This window comes from Sinocyclocheilus anshuiensis, unplaced genomic scaffold (genome assembly GCF_001515605.1).
Source record: "Sinocyclocheilus anshuiensis isolate Anshui unplaced genomic scaffold, SAMN03320099.WGS_v1.1 scaffold773, whole genome shotgun sequence".
Lineage (NCBI taxonomy): Eukaryota > Metazoa > Chordata > Actinopteri > Cypriniformes > Cyprinidae > Sinocyclocheilus > Sinocyclocheilus anshuiensis.
This window is the reverse complement of record NW_015539930.1, coordinates 1,504,682-1,526,342: the sequence shown is the minus strand read 5'-3', so window position 1 is coordinate 1,526,342 and position 21,661 is coordinate 1,504,682. Positions and strand designations below refer to the sequence as shown.

The window sequence follows — 21,661 nt, the reverse complement described above, 5'->3', positions numbered from 1 at the left end:
CAGAAAATAATGGAAAACAGAATTTGGTAAAGATAAAACTGTAAAACTCAATTAATTAGACAGGCTTTTTGATTAATAAAATTTAATTTAACCATTAAAACTGAATTTGGAAATAAAACGGATTTCATAGGACGCTATAATTATATATATATTTTTTGTGGTAATAAAATTTCTTTAGGACAGAAATGCTATAGCCACTGTAATTAAAAGAATATGTGGACATCAAAATGTGTAAACTCAAGTGAGGGTTTGAGCTTTTATTTTGAAACCGTGATGTATCCTCCTGAGTTTGTGTAGATTTATAAATGATTTACTTTACAAATCTGATGAAACGGCGCACGTTGCGTTCCCAGATGAACGTTATAATAAACCCAAACTCACAACAACATGCAGAGATGGCGTTTGAGACGCTCCACACATGTAAATGATAACAGTTCCTGTGGAACTACTGTGAACGGAGCCGCTGTGTGACGCATGTACTTAACCTACATGCATGTAAATAATTAAAGCTAATATACTGTATTAAAATTATTATTATAAATAATTATTTAATTAAATCGTAGCGTTTGTGAATTCACAATTATGCTTAATTATGATTTTTAAATAGGTTTAATATATCATGCAGCCTTGGGAAACAGTCTAATAATGTGTTTTATGGATTCTCGTCCGTGAAATGTGCCACTTCCGGTATTTTGCCGGTTAGTCGATGCGAGCAAAATGAAGTCGAGGATTTTTTTAATCGCATAGTCGAATAAAATTGACGAATTGCGACAGCCCTAAATGATACCCATTATTCATTGATTTCTTTTAATACTTGAACGAAGAACTAAAAATGAAGTATTTTTGTATTTTTATTCAAGTAAAATTTAAAACAAGTACTTAGACTTTACTGGAGTAATATTTTATTAGGGTATCTGTACTTTTACTCAAGTACTTGATTTGTGTACTTCGTCCACCACTTTTCGGTAGTATATGTAAATGAACAATGTGTTACCTGCATCCAGATATCTTTGATAAGGTACAAAGTTGTCCCTTAAATGGCACTGCTCCAGTGACAATCCTGTTGTACCCCTAAAAGAACAATTTTTGCAAAGTTTTTTTATGACACTGCGCAGGATGTCAAAATATATTTCTCTGTGTTAGGTGTTTTAAAGGTATGATCAATAGTAATAGCGATGTTTGTCTTAGCAAGAACCATCAACTGTAGTTGATGTTAGCTCTATTTTTTTAAGCATACACTTCCTTGTGCACAAATAAACCTGTCCTGACGGAGTATGTGGGAAATCCCCATGCAGATTTCGAGCCCTGTACCGAGACCTTGGCCAGACCATCAACACAGCCAATGACGCGGAGGACCTCAGGTGGTGGAGGAACACCCATGGGCCAGGAATGAGCATGAATTGGCCACAGTTTGAGGTATAGTAAATTTCTCTCTGCAAAATGCTGTTTTGTTTAGAATATTTGCTACATCACAAGAATGCCAGGAAAGACATTTACCAGACTACCAAACTTGAATGCTAACATTTGCTTAGAAAAGATATGACATTTACGGACCCAAACACTGCTGTGGAGTTGTCAACCATAGAGCTGTTTTGGCCCTGGGCTCCAGTGATGGTGAATTTCTAATAGGCAGAGCGTGAATGAGCTGTTGTCTTTGCACGGCCCATGAGTGGGTTCTGGAATGCCGGATCCCTCTCCCTAATGGCAGTCCCCTCCCCCTTCCTTTCCAGCCCTCCCCACAACACAAACACATGCAGACACACAGTGGCAGTGGCAGCATGTCCGTTTGTGCAAATGAGGTTTGTACATACACAACTGTATGTGTATGGATGTGTCGTGGAGTCTGAGTGTGTCCGAAATTTAGAAATACCCCATGGTGTGAATGTTTAATCGAGCAGTAGGAGAGTGAATAGCAGTCACAGAGCTAAAATGAAGCTTTTAGTCAAGTTTGCCCAGGTAAGTGACACCTCCAGTGGAAACTTCTGGCATCCTCCCTGCTCTGCCAGCACACTGGAGCCCTTTGTATGGCTGTAAATAAGCACAGCTCTCTCTCTCCCTCTCTCTGCACAGTGATAGAAAACTGACTGGATGATGGTCCCACATGTGACTGTGAATATAAGTGCTGTTATGTCACAGTCACATTGTGTGTGACTGATCTGTCTGTATTCTTGTTCTGCTTTAAGGCAAGGTTGTTTTCTAGGATTGATTGAACCTAATTTGAGTCATTTTGTAAGAAAAAAAAAAAAGGTATATATAATAAACAGTATATTTAGTTTTGAACTTTAGTTTGAAATTTAGTTCTCCCTTGTTATTAGAAGGGAAAACTGGGTGTGAAATAATGTAGTGACAGTATAATGTATTGAATTATCATTGCTTATGTGAACACAAAATGCTGTAAAATTTGAAGGTAAATTGTTTGTTGGGGTGCTTTTTAGCAACTTACTCTCAATCAGACATAAGATTCATCTGACGTGGAATGAATCAGTTTGGGTCACAAATCATTTTAGTGAGTGAGTGAAGTGACATGTGGCCCCACAACCTTTGGGTTACAAGTCCGACTCTCTAACCATTAGGCCGCGACTTCCTAATGGTTAGGTTGTTTTTTAGGTTGTCTGTATATGAGTATGTATATATATACATATACATATACTATGTACACGCACACACACTTTGCATTATTATTTTAATTATTCTTTTTTTTTAATACGTCATTAAAATCTAAACATTACAGGATTGAGAGGTAGTAAGTATAACACAAGTTAGCTACATATAATATGGATTTTCACATGTGCATTTCATGTTTTAACAGGAGTGGTCACCAGAAGCAAACCGATCCATCAGTCGAAGAGAAAGAAACAGTCATTCTGATGACGTGGTCACTCTGACTAATATTGTCTCAGCAGGAGACGAACCCCCGAAGACTCCACAGGAAACTACAAGGTACATCTGACTACTGCATACTCATATGCTCACAAATAAATATTTGTATATTTTAGAAATATTTTTGCATTGAAATGTAAAAGAGTGAATTTGATTTAAAAATAAATATAAAATAATTGTAAAAATGGGAAATTTTGTTAATTTTTTTTTAATGAATACAGTTTACCCTCAGTCAAGTTTAGTTTTTGGAACTTTAAATTGAACATTTTGGGCACTTTTTACAGTTCACTTCTGTGTGAAAAAAGTTGATTAAAATGGTGACAAGTGAGATTTTAGCAATTATAGCAATTAGTCTTACAAATGCATATTTTTTTTATTGCTGATACTGATCTGGAGAGCAGAGTGCTTGATGGCCATTATAATGACTATATATAATACAATTTAATGATACCAAATAAGGTGCACACAAAATTGGTGTAACATGAACACAATATTTCCTTAAAATTCACACAAGAATATTTAAACAAATTATATTTGTCAACCACCCAAATATAGATACACAGATTGAGTTTCATATTCTGCTACAATGACAGTTCAACTTTTAATTGCAGTGTTGTATTTAGAAGTGGAGGGTTGTTATTGTTTTGTTTTGTTTTTTAATTATCCTGGCAACAGTTCTTCCCTGAGGGCTTCACTCACTGCTTTTAGTACCAACTACACCAATTAGCACTGAGTCAGCACATTCAGACTGTGTGTGTGTGTGTGTGTGTGTGTGTGTGTGTTAGGGTAGCATGTTAACAGGAGGTCAAAGGTATTAGCTAAATGAAGTGCCTGGAAAGAACTGAGAAGGTCTGGTACATATATTATAGATGGCTCATGTTTGTGTGGTGTATCTGAATCTCTCTCACAGGGAACAGGGGCACACAGGAGAATGCCTGTTAAATTGCAGTATTTAAATGTGGCTCTCTGCAGCTTCCTGCTTATTAGTCTGGTCTCTGTTGACTCTTAATCCCACAGGTGGCTTGAGGCGGATGGCTATTATGAGAACCTAAGTGGCTATGCACCGGGAGTGTCAGTGCAACTTTTTTTTTCTTGACCTCCTCTCTCGGAGTACAGACAACAGCTCTGTTCTAAAACCTAGTTAGCAGCCTACCTAGACAGTATTTTAAGGAATCATGGATGCACTCCTGACACAAAGGTTGTTACAAAAGTGGGTATTATGCAGTAGTGATATGCTGAAATTCCAGCTATTGAAACATTTCGGCAAGAAAAGGCCAAAATGGTTCTGGAGGGCCAAAATCATTGACCAAAACAGTGACATTTAATTAGTGTTTCTCAGGTTGTGCCTTTTGACTGGATCAATGGCTATTTTGTGAACACAACATGGATAAGCTACAACAGATAAATGGGTCAATTATGTGAACAAAACTTCTAAGTTAGTAATTTTTGAGGTTCCATTTACTGTAGGTTAGAATATTGTCTTAGAAGGCAGCTGCCTATGTAGGCAGCAAATAGCAAGGTAGCTCACTACGTTGTGGAACAGAGCTAACCAGATTTTCAAAACAAGAACATTTTGAGATCTATCAGCATTTTGTAGTTTATACAGTATTGCTGCTATTAAGATGAATCAAATGAACCTATTTGATCCCAGTCCCTTGTGAGAGCCAGTCATTGGTTCCAAGCTAAAAATTGTTCGGAGCAGTATGCTTAAATCAAGTTTTTAACAATTACACTTTTTATTTGCTTTTTGCAGTTTCCTCTTTAAAAAATTAATATGAATCCTCATTTTTAGTGCTGCTTTATTCTATTTTTCTTTGAGTAAATATTGAAGGAATGTTCCGGGTTCAGTACAAGTTGGGCTTTATTGACAGCATCTGTGGGGCGAGACTGACAATACTTTCAAAAGTATGTTGCATGTGCACAGCATGCCACAGATACAAATTTAATAAAATTTAATTCCTTCAATAGATTTGAAACATTTCAATTGTTTTTAGCTGAACTATCACAGATCACCTGATTACCAAGTTGATTTTTGGAGTAAAATCTCCCACCTTCTATTAAAATGATTCATCCATGAATTTGTTCAGTTTTCTAATTCCTCTTCTGTTCACACAGGGTGGGTAAAGACTACTCCTCAGACTGGTCTGATGAAGAGAGCCCCAAAAAATACATCGCAGCCAACGGGGTGGACGAGGAGGAGAAGGTAGTCGGGGTTCGCGTTAGAGCGCTTTATGATTACACAGGGCAGGAGGCTGATGAGCTGGGCTTTAAAGCAGGTATTAATCCCTACTAATGCTTATTAATGCCACACACATGAACATACACATGGCTGTCGAACCCCTTTTCTTTGCTCGTCCTTTGCTCTTTCAATGCCTTGCTGTGCATGGTAGTGCATTTATTTCAAAAGGCATTGTAGAAAGGATAAAATGAAATGGGGTTTGTCAATCTAAGCATGTGCGCATGTGTGTGTGAATAAACCGTAAATGACATGTTACATGGGCTTATTTGAGACTGCTTCCTCACATTTTGACAAAACCCATGAAACTGCTTCGGAACTAGTGAACTGACAAAAAAACAAACAGGATCCACCTGGAGGGTTTTTGAATAAGCATGCATGCCTTAAATATCATATTATGCTTAAAGGATTCATTCAGGTTATTTATGAGCCCTGTTACCCAAGAAAGTGCCTAAATTCACCATGCCAGGCAGCACTTCTAACAAAACATGCAATAGCAGACATGCCAAGAGTGACACCTGGTGGTCATATACTGAAGTTTTTTTTTTTCCCACTCAAGTAAAGTAGATTTAAAGGGGTCATATGATGCGATTTCAAGTTTTCCTTTCTCTTTAGAGTAGTGTCACAGTACCAAAATTTCAGTATTCGGTACCAATACCAATGAAAATCCACGGTTCTCGGTACTAATTTCGGTACCAAAGCAAAACACAAAAACTTGCTAATTAAAAAATGTGACTACTTTCATTTAATCCAAACTGTGTACATATTTAATTTTAAAGGGCTTTTGAAAACCTTCTAGAGTTATTCAGCCAAGAATAACAACTAAGTTAGCTAAAAACAAACAACAACAAAAAAGCCCAGAACTGCTTTTCTGACTGATATGACACAAACAATGTTTACCATAGATATTTTAGCTAATGCTCATTATATTAGCGTTAGCCGCGCTTATGCTAACGATTAACTACTCTAATAACAGCGTTCATTTCAATCCGACATTCAAATTAAAATCTTGAATAATATTCATTACAGAAGCGGTGTTTCCCACACACTTGCACTCTATTTGTGGCGGCATATATATGCAAATTCATTCTCTGCCAGCAGGAGGCACTTGTAGAGCGGGAGAGATAGAGGTTTCCCCGGTAACAGCTGTAATCAAATAAGCGCTGAGCTCACAAACGGTGCTGCTTTATCAATTTTCTGAAGACTGTCGATTTCCTTTAGAAATACAGTGATATAAAAACACCCGCACCGGGTTTCGACTTTGACACGTGCAGTGCTCATGTTTATTCAACGAAGTCAAAGCCTTTTGTAAAATCTATTTGTGGCGGTCAGTTTTGACATTGTGGCGGGCAGCCACAAATAAATCAATGTATGGGAAACACTAAATTAAAATGAAACTTACCTGCTTGAACTCTTTCATTTGATCTGGGTGTCTTTAAAGTGTTTTGTTAGTTTGGTGTGTTTCCTCGTTTTGATGTCGCCACGTCTCAGTGCTTTTATGAAGAGAGCGCATCTGCACACCTTTCGGATAGCGCATCAAGAACCATTTTTACCGGGTACTCGGTACCACCGATACTTAAAAAAACCTGGTACCGTAACGTTTTCATTTTTTTAGTACCAACTTGGTACCGAAGTAACCGGGTCTTTTCTTTAAAGTGTTTTGTTAGTTTGATGTGTTTCCTCCTTTTGAGGTCGCCACGTCTCAGTGCTTTTATGGATAGCGCATCAAGAACCAACCGGGTTGACCGGGTACCACCGGTACTTAAAAAAAACCTGGTACCGTAACGTTTTCATTTTTTTAGTACCAACTTGGTACCGAAGTAACCGGGTCTTTTGACAACATCCCTAAAGTAGGACTGTTTCCTGGGAGAGTAGCCTACAATGCTGGTGTTCCGGTGAATTCAGTTCCCGTTTCTCCTTCGGCGCGCATGCTGACCACAGTCTATGATGCTGACAAATAATGCTGACTCACAGCCTGTAAGTACGTTTTCATATTTAAAGGATTTGCCACTGACGATTCAAACACGAGTTTTGAGCAGTGTAGAGTAGCGCTTGTTGTTTGTCATTTCTCTGATCACAAATGCAGACATGGTTTTTTGTTTACGCGGCACGATGCAACGCAACGCGTAAAAAGACAGTATAAGGCATTATAATCAGTAATTATTGAACCTTAAACCGCATAAACACATATCATTACACCAAATACACAAAATAATGTTCTTTTTAGCAACGTCATATGACCCCTTTAAAGGTGTACTCAGTATTTGTGTTTGTTGCACAGTCATCTTGGATTTATACTGACACCTTGTGGTGTGGCTGTAGCATGATGCTAAAGCTAATGTTGTCAGTTACCAATGCCCTTGTGGAATCTAATGCAAGTGTATATAATTATAAACATATTTTTCAAACGTATTATTTCTTTCTTCTGTGTGAAACTTTCTTTAATGAAAGAAAAACACAGGTTCCTACAAGAACTATAAACGGTTCACTTTAGAAAATGGATTTTCGAAGTACGTTTTGCAAAAAACTTCTACATTTCTCATTTAATTCAATATGTTACTAGTCGTTTCTTTGTAATTATTTGTGAAATTTGCTATCAGTTTCAGAGTGAAATTTTTTTCAAAGTAAATCCTACAACGTTTTATTTTTTTTCAGTGTTCCTCCAGCAAACCTTCATAAGGGAACGCGTTTTTGAGGCAGTTTAATATTAAAGTTCTCTGAATACACACTGGTATATTTTAGGCTTTTTTTATTTTTAAGAGTCTAGGTACATAGAGACAGATTGAGCCTGAAACCTGGTTTATGCTCGATGTGTCTGTACAGGCAGGAGGGTGTGTGAAACAAAAAAGTGATGACATTGCAGCTCTTGTGAAACTGCATGTTGACTCTGCAAGGCTGGTTCACCGCTGGTTTTTTATTAGACTAGTTTTATATTATCCTATGCATATGTCTCATTGAAAAGTAAAGCATGTTATTATGAAATATATATTTGTGTCGTACAGGTGAAGAGTTAATGAAGCTGGGTGAGGAGGACGAGCAGGGCTGGTGTAAAGGACAGCTGGTCAGCGGAGAAATAGGCCTCTACCCTGCTAACTACGTTCAAGTCATCACATCTTGATCACCCGCTTCGCCCTGGATGAGACCCACACCTTCACTGTGGCAGCTGTAAGGTCACGTCACACTGAACTACAGCAGTTGTGTCCAATACACAGCCATGCAACTGCATGATGGATTGAATGCCACGATACTCGAGGAGATTCAGAGAGGAGTGCGCAGTTCAGTGTTTTCTTTTTTCTTTTCACTGACACTCTAGAGGACTTTAAGAATAGTTAGTCCCGCTTTGCCCTTGTGCTTATTGAAAGATCAGTGCCTTTATTATAAAATGCCACAGACATTCACAACACGGCTATTAATGCAGCACACAGTTGAATGGACACATTGTTTGTCTGAATCATTTTGTTCACAGGAAGACGTGCGAGTCGCCATTGTTGGATTTGTTTTGATAGATTATCATTGCAGTCCTCTTGTTTTAGTATTTCACATTTCAGTTACATATCAGAATCATTTCAAGTATTTGATCAAATCTACGCTGACTTTATATATTCAGGTTTTGCGAATCTTTCATGAGAAGCGTGTTAGTGTGTTGATATATTTTGTGTAATATGTTAGATCGTTCTAGTTAAACTGAACATTTCTTTGGTTGTAGTTCAGAATTGAAGGATTCTTCATTGCATATTTACCTATGTTTTCACAAAAGATATATGGATTTATAATATACAAATTGTCACTGGGCAGATGCTCTTACTAGTCGCCCTTTGGAATCGTGATTCTAGGATTCTTGTCAAGGGATCCGGGAGGAGATTCTAAAATCTTGTTGATGGGATTGTTTTACTTTTTTTAATTTATCTTTTTGTTTTTATTTGGAGCGCATGAAAGTTTCTGATGTCAAATGATATAAAGTGTGAGAGAAAGGGCAAAACCTCTGGGCTTCTTGTGGGCTTGTAAAAGTGAATGTGTGAGTGCTCATGGGAAATGTTTCCATTTCCACATGCTCTGCCTCCAGTGTGCCCCACTGTGAACATGGTTTTACATGAAACTACTGTAACAGCCAATACTAATCAATGTAAAAATACCAAATAAAAGTTGGAGATTCTTATCGTCCTATGGTGGCTGTGATGCTGCTTAAACATGAAGTTTTACATTTTTGTTTAAAATTAACAGTCTTAAATGATTACATTAAAGTTGTTTGGAGGGGTTTTGTGGTTTGTAAGGTGAGGCCAGGACAGTTTACAACAAATGAGGTGTATCCTGCTGCCACATACTGAAGCATTCTGTTAATTTGGTTCTCCTCAGGTTTATGAGATATTACATACATTTTTGTTTTCTTATGTTGAAAATATTTTCCGTTATTTTGTAAATATCAGGAAATTACTGGGTAGCTGACATGACATTTCAAGTAGTCATGCAGTAAAATAAAAATTTGTACATTTTTATTTTTAAAATCTTTTATAATTATTATATATACACTCTAAAAAATGCTGGGTTAAATACAACTAGGGCTGCACGATAAATCGCATGCGATATTTATCAGTGAACAACGGCTCTGTGTAGTTAATGCTGCTCAATGTGAAAGCCCGCAGGTGATGGAGATTTACCGCTGATTACAGAACCGGCTTTACTGATAAGATGCGCGTTAAATATCGCATGCGATTTATCGTGCAGCCCTAAATACAACCCAGTGCTGGGTAAAATAGGGACAAACCCAGCAATTGGGTTGTTTTGACCCAGCGGTTGGGTTACTACTCAGAAGGTTGGGTTAAACATTTAAACATTTAACCCAACCGCTGGGTCAAAACAGCCCAATTGCTGGGTTTGTCCCTATTTTACCCAGCACTGGGTTGTATTTAACCCAGCATTTTTTAGAGTGTACAGTTTTTATGACCTTGTATTTATTGGGTCCACTTCAAGAAGTATTTGTACTGCAAGAAGAAGAAAAAAAGATAAAAGGTGATTTATAATTGTAAAAAAATGTAGATGATGATACAAAAATATATCATAAATATATATTTTAACACAAGAAAATAGTTGAACTCAAACACTATTGCACTGAATATTGTGTGGCTTTTTAGATATGAGCAGATTTATTATTAAAAGTATTGCAATTCTGGAAATTTATTGGAGATCTGCATTGCTGTACACATGCATAGATGTACACACTGACAAACAGCAAATAGATTAATTATAAAGCAGCAACCTCAAATCGAAGCATCAAGAACCGTTACATGAGCTCTGCTTATGAATTCATAGCAAAATTTGAGCTCAACTGTTCTAACTGTCCTGGGTTGTGTTTCCCAAAAGCATCATAAAGCTAAACGCCGAATGAATTATTGCCCCCATTTGCAGTCTGGAGGAATTGAGTCAGAGCCAGTCTGAAGATTTTGGACAGTCTGAGTTGATAGATTTCACTGAAAATCATTCAGTCAGTGTTTTGTTTTGTTTTAGCTGTAGATTATGAATCTGTCCAGTCGGAGAACATTAAACATGAGATTCCGAGCCTATTTTAAAACAATTGTTTTAATTTGTTGTGTTTCTCAGCAATGACTTGTGCTTTTGTGTGAGCTTGTGTTATTTAGTATATGATGCCCAGTTTTTCTTATAACCATTTACAATGTCTGCAAATGAATGATACCTAGTTTTAATATTTGTTCAGGTTTTAAAAATCGTGTAGTGCCATCCAGCCTTTAAGTAGAAACCATTGGCACCAGTGGTCTCTATACAAGCCATTTAGGCTGCTTTTGGGAAACTCAACCTATACAACCGGTGTGGTACAAAGCAGAGATGACTCAAAATAAACTGTTCCCAAATGATAAGACGACATGTCAGGTGACTGAAACATGTTGAACACACGCCACTGTGAGGCAGTCCAAGGGCGAGTACTGAACTTTGCTTTGACAGCCTATTTGTACAATATTTAAAAATCTTAGGATTTAGATGGAACAACCTGGGTAAATATAGTGGCTGAGCATTTCTATACCGTGAAGTATAGAATAAGTAAAAGTTATGACTCAAAATATGCTTCATCAAACAGTTGAAAGGCCTGTTATGAGGCACATTGTTCAATCATACATCATAGTCCCTTTATTCCTTTGTAACTGTGGTACATCCTTTGACAAAATCAGTAAATACAAGAACAGCGTTGTGTTATGAGTGTGTTCTGTAAAAACGGAAAAATCATTCCGCTTTGCAAGAGTGAATGAGAACTGTCTATTAAGACACTTATTCAAAGAATTTCCTTTTCTTGCCTTGCAATGTCATGTAAAATATATTATCTAAAGCAATATTTACGTGTACAATTAATTCAGAAAGATCTGTAGACACAATTTAATTCAGTTCATTTGCACTTCGAAAAGAAATTCACATTATTAACCCCAAAGTTCTGTTGTTTTATAATAGAACACTGATTATTTTTTTTAGTGTGCATCAAGGTCTTTGAGGTTTTTCTCCACAAGATCAGCGGTGAGGTTCTGTTTGCAGTCTCGGAGAGCTTTGATGAGATCCTCCACTCTGGCGTTTTCTTTCTTCATCTTCATCCACTGTCTGATGAGCTCCCTCACCTGCTCCTCCAGGTCACGGTTGTGCTTCTCCTGTATGCCTTCCAGCTGAGTGTGCTTAAGTCCAAGTTTTCTTCCAAATTGAAGCCACTTTCTACCCAAATGTTCAACAATTACTTCAGTTGCAATGTTTATTTTTTCTAAAAAAAAAAAAAAAGAAGAGAGATACAAAAAGCGTTTGAATTCGATTAGAATCTGAATAAAACTGAAAATCTTTTCGAGTGGTTTTCTGCAGGGCCACTAGTTTTACAACATGATTTGGACTTCAGTTACTGTATTTGTAACACTTAAAGGGTTAGTTCACCCAAAAATGAAAATTCTCATTAATTACTCACGCTCGTGTTGTTCCAAACCCGTAAGACCTTCGTTCATCTTCGGAACACAATTTAAGATATTTTTGATGAAATCTGAGGGCTCGCCACACGCTCGCGTCATGATACTGTCCACAAGTGACGCATTAGAGACGAAAATGTAAGTAGTGCTGGGAGGTATGACCAAAAATTTATATCACAGTATTTTTCAAAATTATACCAGTTTCACAGTACATGACGGTATTTTTTTTTTCACGCATGACCGGGTGTTAACTATATTTTCTACTGATTGAGAGTGAAAGTTGCTAAATCTAGTGCTAAAATCTCGCTCGTGTGTGTGAGACGCGGGAGCTGATGGCAGGGGGCGGTGGATATTTGTGGTGGTCAGTGTGGATATTGTGGATGAGTTCTTCTGTGTCATCACGTTCTATTAGTTCTACAGCTTCAGTTTCGGAACTTTCACGCTTAGTAACACATACAGCTGTTCCCTCACCACAGTGCAACACCCCTTTCAAACAGTGTCGCGTTCCGAACGTTGTTTAAGCAACATACTTAATACATTGTATTGCGGTATTTTAAAAATTCATATCATAACAAAAATAAACACCGGTATTCAGTATGAACCGGTATACCGCCCAGCACTACCTCAGATTTCATCAAAAATATCTTAAATTGTGTTCCAAAGATGAACTTACGGGTTTGGAACAACAACGAGAGTGAGTAGTTAATGACAGAATTTTCATTTTTGGGTGAACTAACCCTTTAAGTAACTATGTATGAAGTTCACTGCATAAAAAACCCAAGCAGCATTGCAAACAAATGATACAAGACCTTTTCTCAGAAATAGCATCACTGGTTCTTCACATTAATGCATCTTTCTTTAAAATAAATGCCACTTTGGTTTAATATTTTGTTACTGAATGTGATTCATACAATTTTAAGTGTGGCATAAGGGTACGTTTACACAACAACATTATACTAAAATGGGAAACGTTTTTCCTTTGCGTTTTTGAAAAGTTTCACGTACAGACGACAACGCTGTCAAAATGATCCCCATTAACATGGATTCACAAAAACGACCAAAAACACTGTATTATGCGTGCCAGGCCAGTAGTTGGCAAATGTCACTTTGTAAAGAAACACTACGCGCCTGCACACATATATACTGAACTCGTAATGCACATTTGTGTAGTTTACATGGAGACGATAACAGTATCATCTTCAAAAAATTGCACTTTAAAAACTGTTTTCAAAAGTTTGCATTTTCTAGCCCCCCAAAATGCTGATGTTGTATAAATGAATGACCAAAACACATACGTTTTCTGGTTTTAGTTGAAAACAGTGTCGTGTAAACAAGCCCTGAGTTTCCAGATACTTTTATGGGAAATACCGATCACCATAATCAGCATTATTTGACCTCAAAGGGTAATTACGGTGTACGTACGTTGCCAAATAACAATGTGTTACATCCTACTTTTGTTAAATTTTCATAATAAAGTTTTTAAATGTTAAAATCATTAAGTGATTAGTGAGTAAAATTACTTCATTTCACCAATTTTGTGTACATCTTTAACTCTGTAAAGTCTGACATAAGAAACAAAAAAATTCTAATTACTTGAACAAAATATGAAAGAAAATGAAGAAAAAAAAATGGTATATGCGTTTTATGTTTTGTATCACATTTGATACATCAGGCTTTTATGGCCCATATAGTTTGATATGAGAATACTTGAAGCTGAAAAAAGTCCCATACTGAACAAAAATATGCTATTTGGTGTAGATGTTGTTATATGGCCAAAAAGTAAGATGAAATTATCATAGATTGTAATGTAAATCTACAAGATTTCTATAGTATAGCAGACTACTTGCATAAACTGCATATAAATATCAGCTGTCACTCTACATTTCACAATAATGTCTTAGTAAGATGATATTTAAATGCTTAGTTTTATGATCAAAGCTCTGAAGTTTTTATTGTGGGGGCAAAATATATAATGTAATGCAATATAATGATGATTAAGAGATGTACACACACACACACACACACACACACACACAGAATCCTCAAAAGCCTCTTGTATCATTTTTGATACTGACTTTTTAACATGATTTTTCCAAAAAATTATGTTTGGATATGTAAACCTGATTTATTATTAAGATTAATTAATCGTATTAATAACAACATAATTCCAATTTTTAGGCTACTTTATAAAAATCAGCAAAGACTTATAAAGACGTATATAATGACCTGAAGTTGGACAGTATTAGAATTATACTAAAAGGCCTTTTACTTACTAAACAATGTATATAGTATTAGGGTTGCAAAGGGGTGGAAAATTTCTGGTAAATTTCCGGAAGCATTCCAAAAATCCCTGGAATATTCCAAAACATCCTGAAAAGTTTCTGAAATTTACTGGAAATGTTCCACCTTTTTGCAATCCTATATAGTATACTATCAATCAGACGACAGTAAGTACACTATGTACAACAGGTTTTTCAAGTGGATAGTTTAAGGCCTTAGAAATTCATGTATTACCGACATATGATACAACAGGCTTAATAGTTTATTATTATTATTATTATTATTAAATTGTATTACGTGTTTAACAGCATTATTTCAGCCCTGTTTACAGGTGCATCTCAATAAATATTTGAGTTGAATTACTGAAATAAATGAACTTTTCCACAACATTCTAATTTATTGAGATGCACCTGCATATTGCCCATGAAAAAAAAAACACAAATCGAACTATACTGTATGAGCTACGCAATGAACAACTAAATAAGGATAATTTTAATAAGAATTTAGTGGGAAAAAATAAGCAATTTGTTACCAGTAATGGAATAGAAGAATGGGACAGTCAATAGCTGTCATTATTGGGACAGTATCTAGGCCTAATGAGTATCTAATAAACAAATATTAGTGAAAAAGATACAAGTTACTAGGCTAACGTTATTGGATTACACAATAGTGCTAAAAAAAAAACCTACTAAAATATAATAGTACGTGAAAAGGAATAAATGTTAAAACCGACTTGCCATAAACAGCATTTCACATACTAGTGATAAGACGGAAGTAGCAAGAACTCTAGAGTGAACATTACCTCAGAGAAACAGCGGTCCAAAACGATAGAATACATTTTTAAAAATCACAGAAACTATACCTCAACCTGACCTTAAGCCATCGTTTCACTTAAAAATAAGAGGCTTTTAGAGTGTTAAGCAAAAAATAGGCTATTAATCTCTGCCTAACGTTACCTGCCTCACGAGCCACTGTTTGCTGTCAGTGAACAGCCTCATGTTACATGAAACGTAAGCGTTCAGTAAAAGTACAAACCTCGCTCTTTCGCGTCCAGTACACCAGCAGGGCCCCCAGTCGCTCCTCTCTCATAAGCATCTATTATTTCCAGAAGAACTCTCTGACCGATCTGGATTAGAAGTTCTCGCAGAAGTTCCGTGTTATCAGGCCCAATTGCAGTTTTTTCGATCATGCACTCGAAAAGATCAATCCCCTTATTGATTTTCTCGAGCCTTTTCTTCCCGATGTCGGTGCACAAAAACTTTAAACTTGTCAAATTGTCTTCAGTAAGTTTATCAGAGATCGCTAGTAGCATCGCTCTAAATCCGCGCTTTTCCATGATGTGTTTGTTTGAAGGCTAACCCCAGTAACTGCCACAGCGCTGCCGCACGACGCCCGGGCGCTTCATCTCCCACTTTCGCTCTCAGCTCTGGATCTCACCATCATGAAAATCCCCCACTCTGCTTCGGTGGGTCGGCTAGAAACAAAAAAATGACACCCGCCAACAACTTCAGTTTGAAGGTAACTTGTTTCAGATGAGTCGTTCTTTTGAACCACTCTTTTTGTCATAATGAATCATTTGGACATTTTCGCTAGTAGCGGTGTCCGATTCGAGGGCGAATTGTTCATTTGAGTCGACTTTTTTAATATTCCCAGTTCACGATCACGTTCTGGAGTCAAAATTAGCTGTTCAAAGTTCTAAGTAGTGCCAAAATGATTGTAAGAATTCAGAACTAAACCTGATTTTCAATCGTAATTTTCCGAATTACCAATAACTAACGTTAATGATTTGAGTTGTTGAACAAGTTCATTTGAATTGAACCGAGAAAAATAAGGTAATAGCCGAACATTGGAACTGTGGTATGATTGTATGACCAACGAACACACGAGACGTAGATTTTTTATTATTATATATATTTTTTTTAATAACAAACACACGCGCGCATTTTTCCCAGAGATGTACATGATTCAACTGACGACTCGTTTTTGTGAACCAAAAGAATCGATTCGCAAAATGAATCCCAGAGATGTACATGATTCAACTGATGACTCCTTTTTGTGAACCAAAAGAACCGATTCGCAAAATGAATCGAATTTCGCAACACTGAAGGAGGGAACTGAAGTTACCTACTTCCCATCATATTGCTCCTCCTCCTTTATTTCACCCAAAAGGAGGGCACTCTGTGGACACAACAGGCTACCGAGCAGCAGCAGCAAATATGAATTCAGTGAGTTTCTTCTCCAAACATTGGCCTTCCGGTCAGCAAAAGAGTCAATAAATGTATACATAGCCTACCAAATGTATAGGACATATTTATTTTCGAAACATAATTCAAAAGCAAAAGTACAGTCATAACCTCCCATTAGCAGTTTGAGACACTGAAACGCTACAATGACATAAAAGACATTTAAAGGTTTCTTTCTTTCTCACAGTATGTGGGATGAAGTAGCAGTCTATAAATGGGTTTACATTGTCAATTTATAATAAAGGTAAAACCAAGGCCCTTTTTTTAAAGTGAGGAAATAGAGCTTTGTTTAATAATTCAGTTTTATCAGAAAAAAAGCATGTCATATGTCCAAATAGAGTATGCCTTCATATGTTATATTAATATTATATTGATTTCAATTAAAACCACTCTTTTATTTATCACGGTAGACATAGTTTCTGTAAATGGAAGACACATGCAACATTCCAATATATATCTCTTCCATCATCATTGCCATGTTATAAAGGTTGAAACTTCACAAATCAAGACAAGAGAACATTCAGACAGGCAGACACAAAACTCTGTCCATATGACCCATTAATAAATGCAGTGCATTATCATGAATATTAAGGCATCTTGAACGTGATGGGTTTATATACAGTGTACCCTTTCTCAGCACAACTTGATAGCATTTTCAGATGCACTACCTAAAAACCAAGCACTTGCATGCTGCCAAAACTCCCCAAGATCAATCGACATCCTGTCAGAATCACTCCACCGCATATAATAGAAATTATAGAATACTAAAAAAAAAGACCAAGTGAGCATTATAGTGACTTTGATTAATTTGTAGTGTTTTAAATCTATATTTTATATATAGACCGCTAAAGGCTAAACAGACACAATCATTACAATGATAGAACTGAACTAACTGTACTTAGTACCTAAAGAGGACACAGCATGATATTGATAGTTGCTAATTCACTTGACCAGAAATATTCTGAATGAAATGTCTAATATTAAATAATTTAAAAAGCACTTTAAACGAGTTGGTTCAGAGTTCAATCCTATCCTATCAATATCGAAAACATGAACATTACATGTTCATGTTAAAATTCATATAAAAGCATTGCATTTTCAAATAAAATGCTCATTAGTTGTCTATAAATGCTAAAGCAGCGATGCTTCACAAAACTTAATACAATATTCATCAGTCAACAGATAAAACAATACAAACCCTACAGCCCTCTTTCCAAACACACCTACCAGCAGAAGTTGCATATAGTTGATAGAAAAAGATGCTTAATTCAGTAACAAACAAAAGAAAAAAAAATTTTCTTGTAACTTTTTTCTGGTATACCAGTGAGGTGGCAGTCATATAACATTCTTTGTAACAACATTGATCCTTACAGCAGTGGTCCTCCAGGTCAGGCCAGTCTTCTACAGCCTTTCCATTCTGTTTGAGCAGGTCACAGAGCTGGACTGAGTTATAAACAGGCCCTAGAATGGACCGTATTACGGCTTCCCTCGCAGCACTGGGATCAGAGAGAGTGCTGGACTAAGCTTGTGAGCTGGGACGTGAGCGCAGCGGCTGGGGGCTTGGGTCACCGATGGTATTCCTGTACTTCTTGCCCCGTTCCTGTTTCATGAACAGCTCGACAATGAGGTTCCTCTCCTTGTGTATCTGAATGCTAATGTCCTTGGGAATGTCTGGGATTAGCCAATCCACAAAGTCACTCATCAGCATTACCACATTCTGAACAGAAAGACAAGGAAGAAGAAACATTTGTATTAGAAAGACTCTCGTAGATTGGAAACTGTCAAATTGTACCAAAAAAACAAACAAACAACTGAATAACATAATTGAAGCCTTTTTTTTTTAACTGTAAGTTGTTTTTTTTTACATAATGACATTGTTTTCATTATAATTGGGTCCGTTTACTGTAATCAGAAAAAAAATGATATTAAATTGTAAAGTGCATTTGTAAGTATATATCAAGGTCAGTGTTATTGCTGTTAACTTAAACAACTAAAATTATTAAAACTTTTGTTAATTGAAATAAAGCTGAAATATCAGAAACTTAAATGAAAATTTGAAATGTTGAAAAGTTGAAGTACTAAAATTAAATAGAAATATTAAAGTAACAGCAACTAATAAAAGCACATAAAATTATATATATATATATATATATACACACACACACATACTGTATACTAAAATAACACTCATCATGGTAGTAGCTGAAATTAATTTATACCCATTTTAATAATGGTCACAAATTATTAAAATGGGCATATGGACAGGATGATGTTTTTGGTGTATTACAGTAATGAAAATGAGATTTTCCACTTTATAATAATGTGAGAATTATGAGTTATGAGCATTTTAATAATTGAAATGAAATACAATTAATTTTATTTTTTCTAATTAAACAACAACAACAAATTATTATTATTATTGAGGTGAAATTATGATCTGGACATTTCTTTGTAAAAATTCATTATTGATCAGCAATCAAAAAAGTTGGTATTTTATGAATTAGGTTTTGACCGACCTGAAAGACAATGACGAAAGCTAATCGGGCCGCCAGAATGGCCCAGAATTCTCTTGAGAACTCATATGGCGTGGCAGACCATGGAGGGTCCCTGTAATCCTTATATCTGTGGATAGTGTAAACATTATGAATATAATACACAGTCATACACCACATTAGAAAAATCAGCCAGACACACAAAAGAAAGACTCTTTAGTGCAAAACAAACCAAGTACCTGCAAACCTCCACTTTGTATCCCAGATGCATTGGCTCCATGGGCTCTGTGCCAGGCTGGAAGTGACTAACATTGAAGTATGAAAGGGTGTGATTGACAAAGCCATGAAGAGTCCCGTCTGGACTGTACATGTACTGATAGACCAGGCGTGGGATTAAGTCAGAGGTGAATGCGATCACAAATGCCTGAAGAGTGACACATTAGGATTAGCTCTCACCAAACCTTGGAAATGAGTTTGTTAGGGTGTTCTGGGTGTTTGTTAACTGGCCCTGTGTGTGAGATTTCTTTCACCTGTTTTATCATCCACCAGCTGAAAATCATCAGTCAGATTGCTCAGAAAAGTAATAGCACACCTCTGCTCAACAGGTGGATGATTGAAGGTATCACTCATGTTCACAGCACAAAGTTTGCAGAGGGAGTTATTCCCCAAGGATTATTGCTTACGTTTGAAAAATGTACAGTAAATCTGAGCAGGAACAATATTAGTAGTGATGCTTGCCACTAATAATTACTTTCAATGCTCGGCAGTATACAGTACATCACAGGTACAGCACTAATTTGTTACAGAACAAACACATGGAATTAAAAACCTACATTAACAATGACAGCCACTTTACTGAGTCCTCTGAGAAGAGTGTACCAGATTCCTGGAAGACAAAGAAACATAAGATTACACATATTTGTATTTTAAATGTAGTTATACTTAAAGTCAATAATGCATGATTGTCTTATTTGTCATGAAAGTGAATAAAATACACTTTATTTTTCTTTAAGCAAGATCTAATCTAAGGAAAAAAAATCTTAAGTATAATTATATCCTTAAATCAAAATATAAGAAAAATATTTTTAAGAAAAAAAAAACCATTTTGATATAACCACACACTTGACAGGTTTTGTGAGTCACAAAAAAACACGTATTACATTATAATACCACTAGGTGGTGACAAAACTTATAGGGAAGATTGTTACATGTGACAGCTTGCCCTGATATCAGTATGAATTATGAATATGCACTGACATGACATGAAGATCAAACCTTTAGTTAAAATCTACCTTTATCATATAGTTGATGACTGCCAGTGGTAGCTTATGGTGTTGCTTTATCCAACAGCTATTATATATATATATATATATTAAATTGTATATAAAAAAAAATTGTATATTGTTGTTGAATTTTAGTTCGTAGAACAAAATTCACACACAAAAAATTTAAATAAAAAATGTTTTAAACCATCATATATTAAAAGTTAAAACCTCATAGTAACTGAGATAGCCTTGTGATGGACTGGCCATTCATTCATCCAGAGTAATTTCCTGCTTACAGCCTGAGATGCTGGGACAGACCTTGCAACAACATGCTCTGCCTCCTTCAAATATGACTAGAAACAAACATTTCAATGTCCTTTCCGATATTTCCTGAAGATCAAATCACTAATAAAAATGTCCGTTTCATTATGGGGTATTATTTTACTCTCGTTACGGAGAACCAGAGTAGGGGGGAATATGTAGGGTCAGACCCCACCGCCAGGGTGTCGGGTACTTCGGTCCGTCATCGCTCGAAAAAGCCCCTGGAGCTCAGCTTTCATCGTTACGGAGAACCAGAGTAGGAGGCGTCATCTTACTGTCATGCCCGCCAGGGTGTTGGGTACTTGGGCCCGTCATTGCTCGAAAAAGCCCCTGGAGCTCAGATTTTTGATTTCCATAGACATTTTTTACCTTTATACGGGCAACTTGTTTTCTAACCTTATTAAACATATTTGTCAACTTTTATATAAAATTCTTAAATGTAATTTAAGAAGTACAATCTGGGCTATTGCTTAACTATAGCGCAGGTTATAAAAAGGTCCTATTAAAAAAAAAAAAAATTTCTTAAATATACTACATTTCAGAGTATATATAATTTGTAGTATATTATTCTGTACATTTACATTTATGCATTTGGCCCAAATTATTTTAAATGTTATTTACATTTATCAGTTCCCATGATAAATTGAACCCATGACCTTGGCATTGTTAGCGCAATGCTCTATTGTTTGAGCTACAGGAATGCTATAATTATGTGTATAAACATTACATTACCATTACATTTTAATAAAGATCATGAATAATGCATTGAAAATCAGTGTGAAGATACTGACCAATGTCTTTTGCTCTTACAGCAATCGGCCTTCTCAGCTCCGTAACAAACTTTTTGGCATCAAGACGGATCTCAATGATGTTGTTCAGTAGAGCAAAAAGGGGAGCCAGCGGAAAGGAGGCCACAAACACGGTCACCATCCCAAACTGAATGACTAGATAAGAAAAAGAAACAAAAAAACACAAATAAAAACTTCCATAGAAGGTTCCA

General features: G+C 36.2%; 3 protein-coding genes across 12 annotated transcripts in view; 1 reads left to right on the top strand and 2 right to left on the bottom strand.

The window, feature by feature from the left end:
* LOC107686823 (protein kinase C and casein kinase II substrate protein 3-like) overlaps nucleotides 1-8,486 on the top strand; it is a 56,440-nt gene extending 47,954 nt beyond the window's left edge. For 6 of the 7 annotated variants that reach the window (XM_016483958.1, XM_016483953.1, XM_016483954.1 and 3 more), the window contains 4 exons: nucleotides 1,296-1,416; nucleotides 2,810-2,940; nucleotides 4,996-5,156; nucleotides 8,119-8,486. In XM_016483958.1, coding sequence (XP_016339444.1) covers nucleotides 1,296-1,416; nucleotides 2,810-2,940; nucleotides 4,996-5,156; nucleotides 8,119-8,234 — 529 coding nt within the window. In that variant the 3' untranslated portion in view covers nucleotides 8,235-8,486. The remainder of the gene's footprint in view (nucleotides 1-1,295; nucleotides 1,417-2,809; nucleotides 2,941-4,995; nucleotides 5,157-8,118) is intronic. The other variant, XM_016483959.1, reaches the window with a different exon arrangement.
* Nucleotides 8,487-8,865: 379 nt separating this feature from the next.
* LOC107686822 (anoctamin-1-like) overlaps nucleotides 8,866-21,661 on the bottom strand; it is a 45,514-nt gene continuing 32,718 nt past the window's right edge. For 3 of the 4 annotated variants that reach the window (XM_016483949.1, XM_016483950.1, XM_016483951.1), the window contains 5 exons: nucleotides 21,453-21,605; nucleotides 19,909-19,961; nucleotides 19,315-19,499; nucleotides 19,100-19,205; nucleotides 16,649-18,300 (listed from right to left, as the gene is read on the bottom strand). In XM_016483949.1, coding sequence (XP_016339435.1) covers nucleotides 18,103-18,300; nucleotides 19,100-19,205; nucleotides 19,315-19,499; nucleotides 19,909-19,961; nucleotides 21,453-21,605 — 695 coding nt within the window. In that variant the 3' untranslated portion in view covers nucleotides 16,649-18,102. Of the gene's footprint in view, nucleotides 8,971-16,648; nucleotides 18,301-19,099; nucleotides 19,206-19,314; nucleotides 19,500-19,908; nucleotides 19,962-21,452; nucleotides 21,606-21,661 lie in introns of those variants that run through there. The other variant, XM_016483952.1, reaches the window with a different exon arrangement.
* Nucleotides 10,199-15,965, bottom strand: LOC107686825 (FAS-associated death domain protein-like). The gene is made up of 2 exons (XM_016483961.1): nucleotides 15,376-15,965; nucleotides 10,199-11,867 (listed from the first exon to the last, which is right to left on the bottom strand). Exons 1-2 carry the CDS (start codon nucleotides 15,674-15,676, stop codon nucleotides 11,587-11,589), a joined length of 582 nt encoding a protein of 193 aa, XP_016339447.1. The 5' UTR covers nucleotides 15,677-15,965; the 3' UTR covers nucleotides 10,199-11,586.

Coding starts and splice junctions, on each gene's coding strand:
- LOC107686825 (XM_016483961.1), bottom strand. CDS start 15,676: ATGGAAAAGCGCGGATTTAGAGCGATGCTACTAGCGATCTCTGATAAA. Junction 11,868..15,375: donor ACTGGACGCGAAAGAGCGAG/GTTTGTACTTTT, acceptor TTTTTTTTTTAG/AAAAAATAAACATTGCAACT.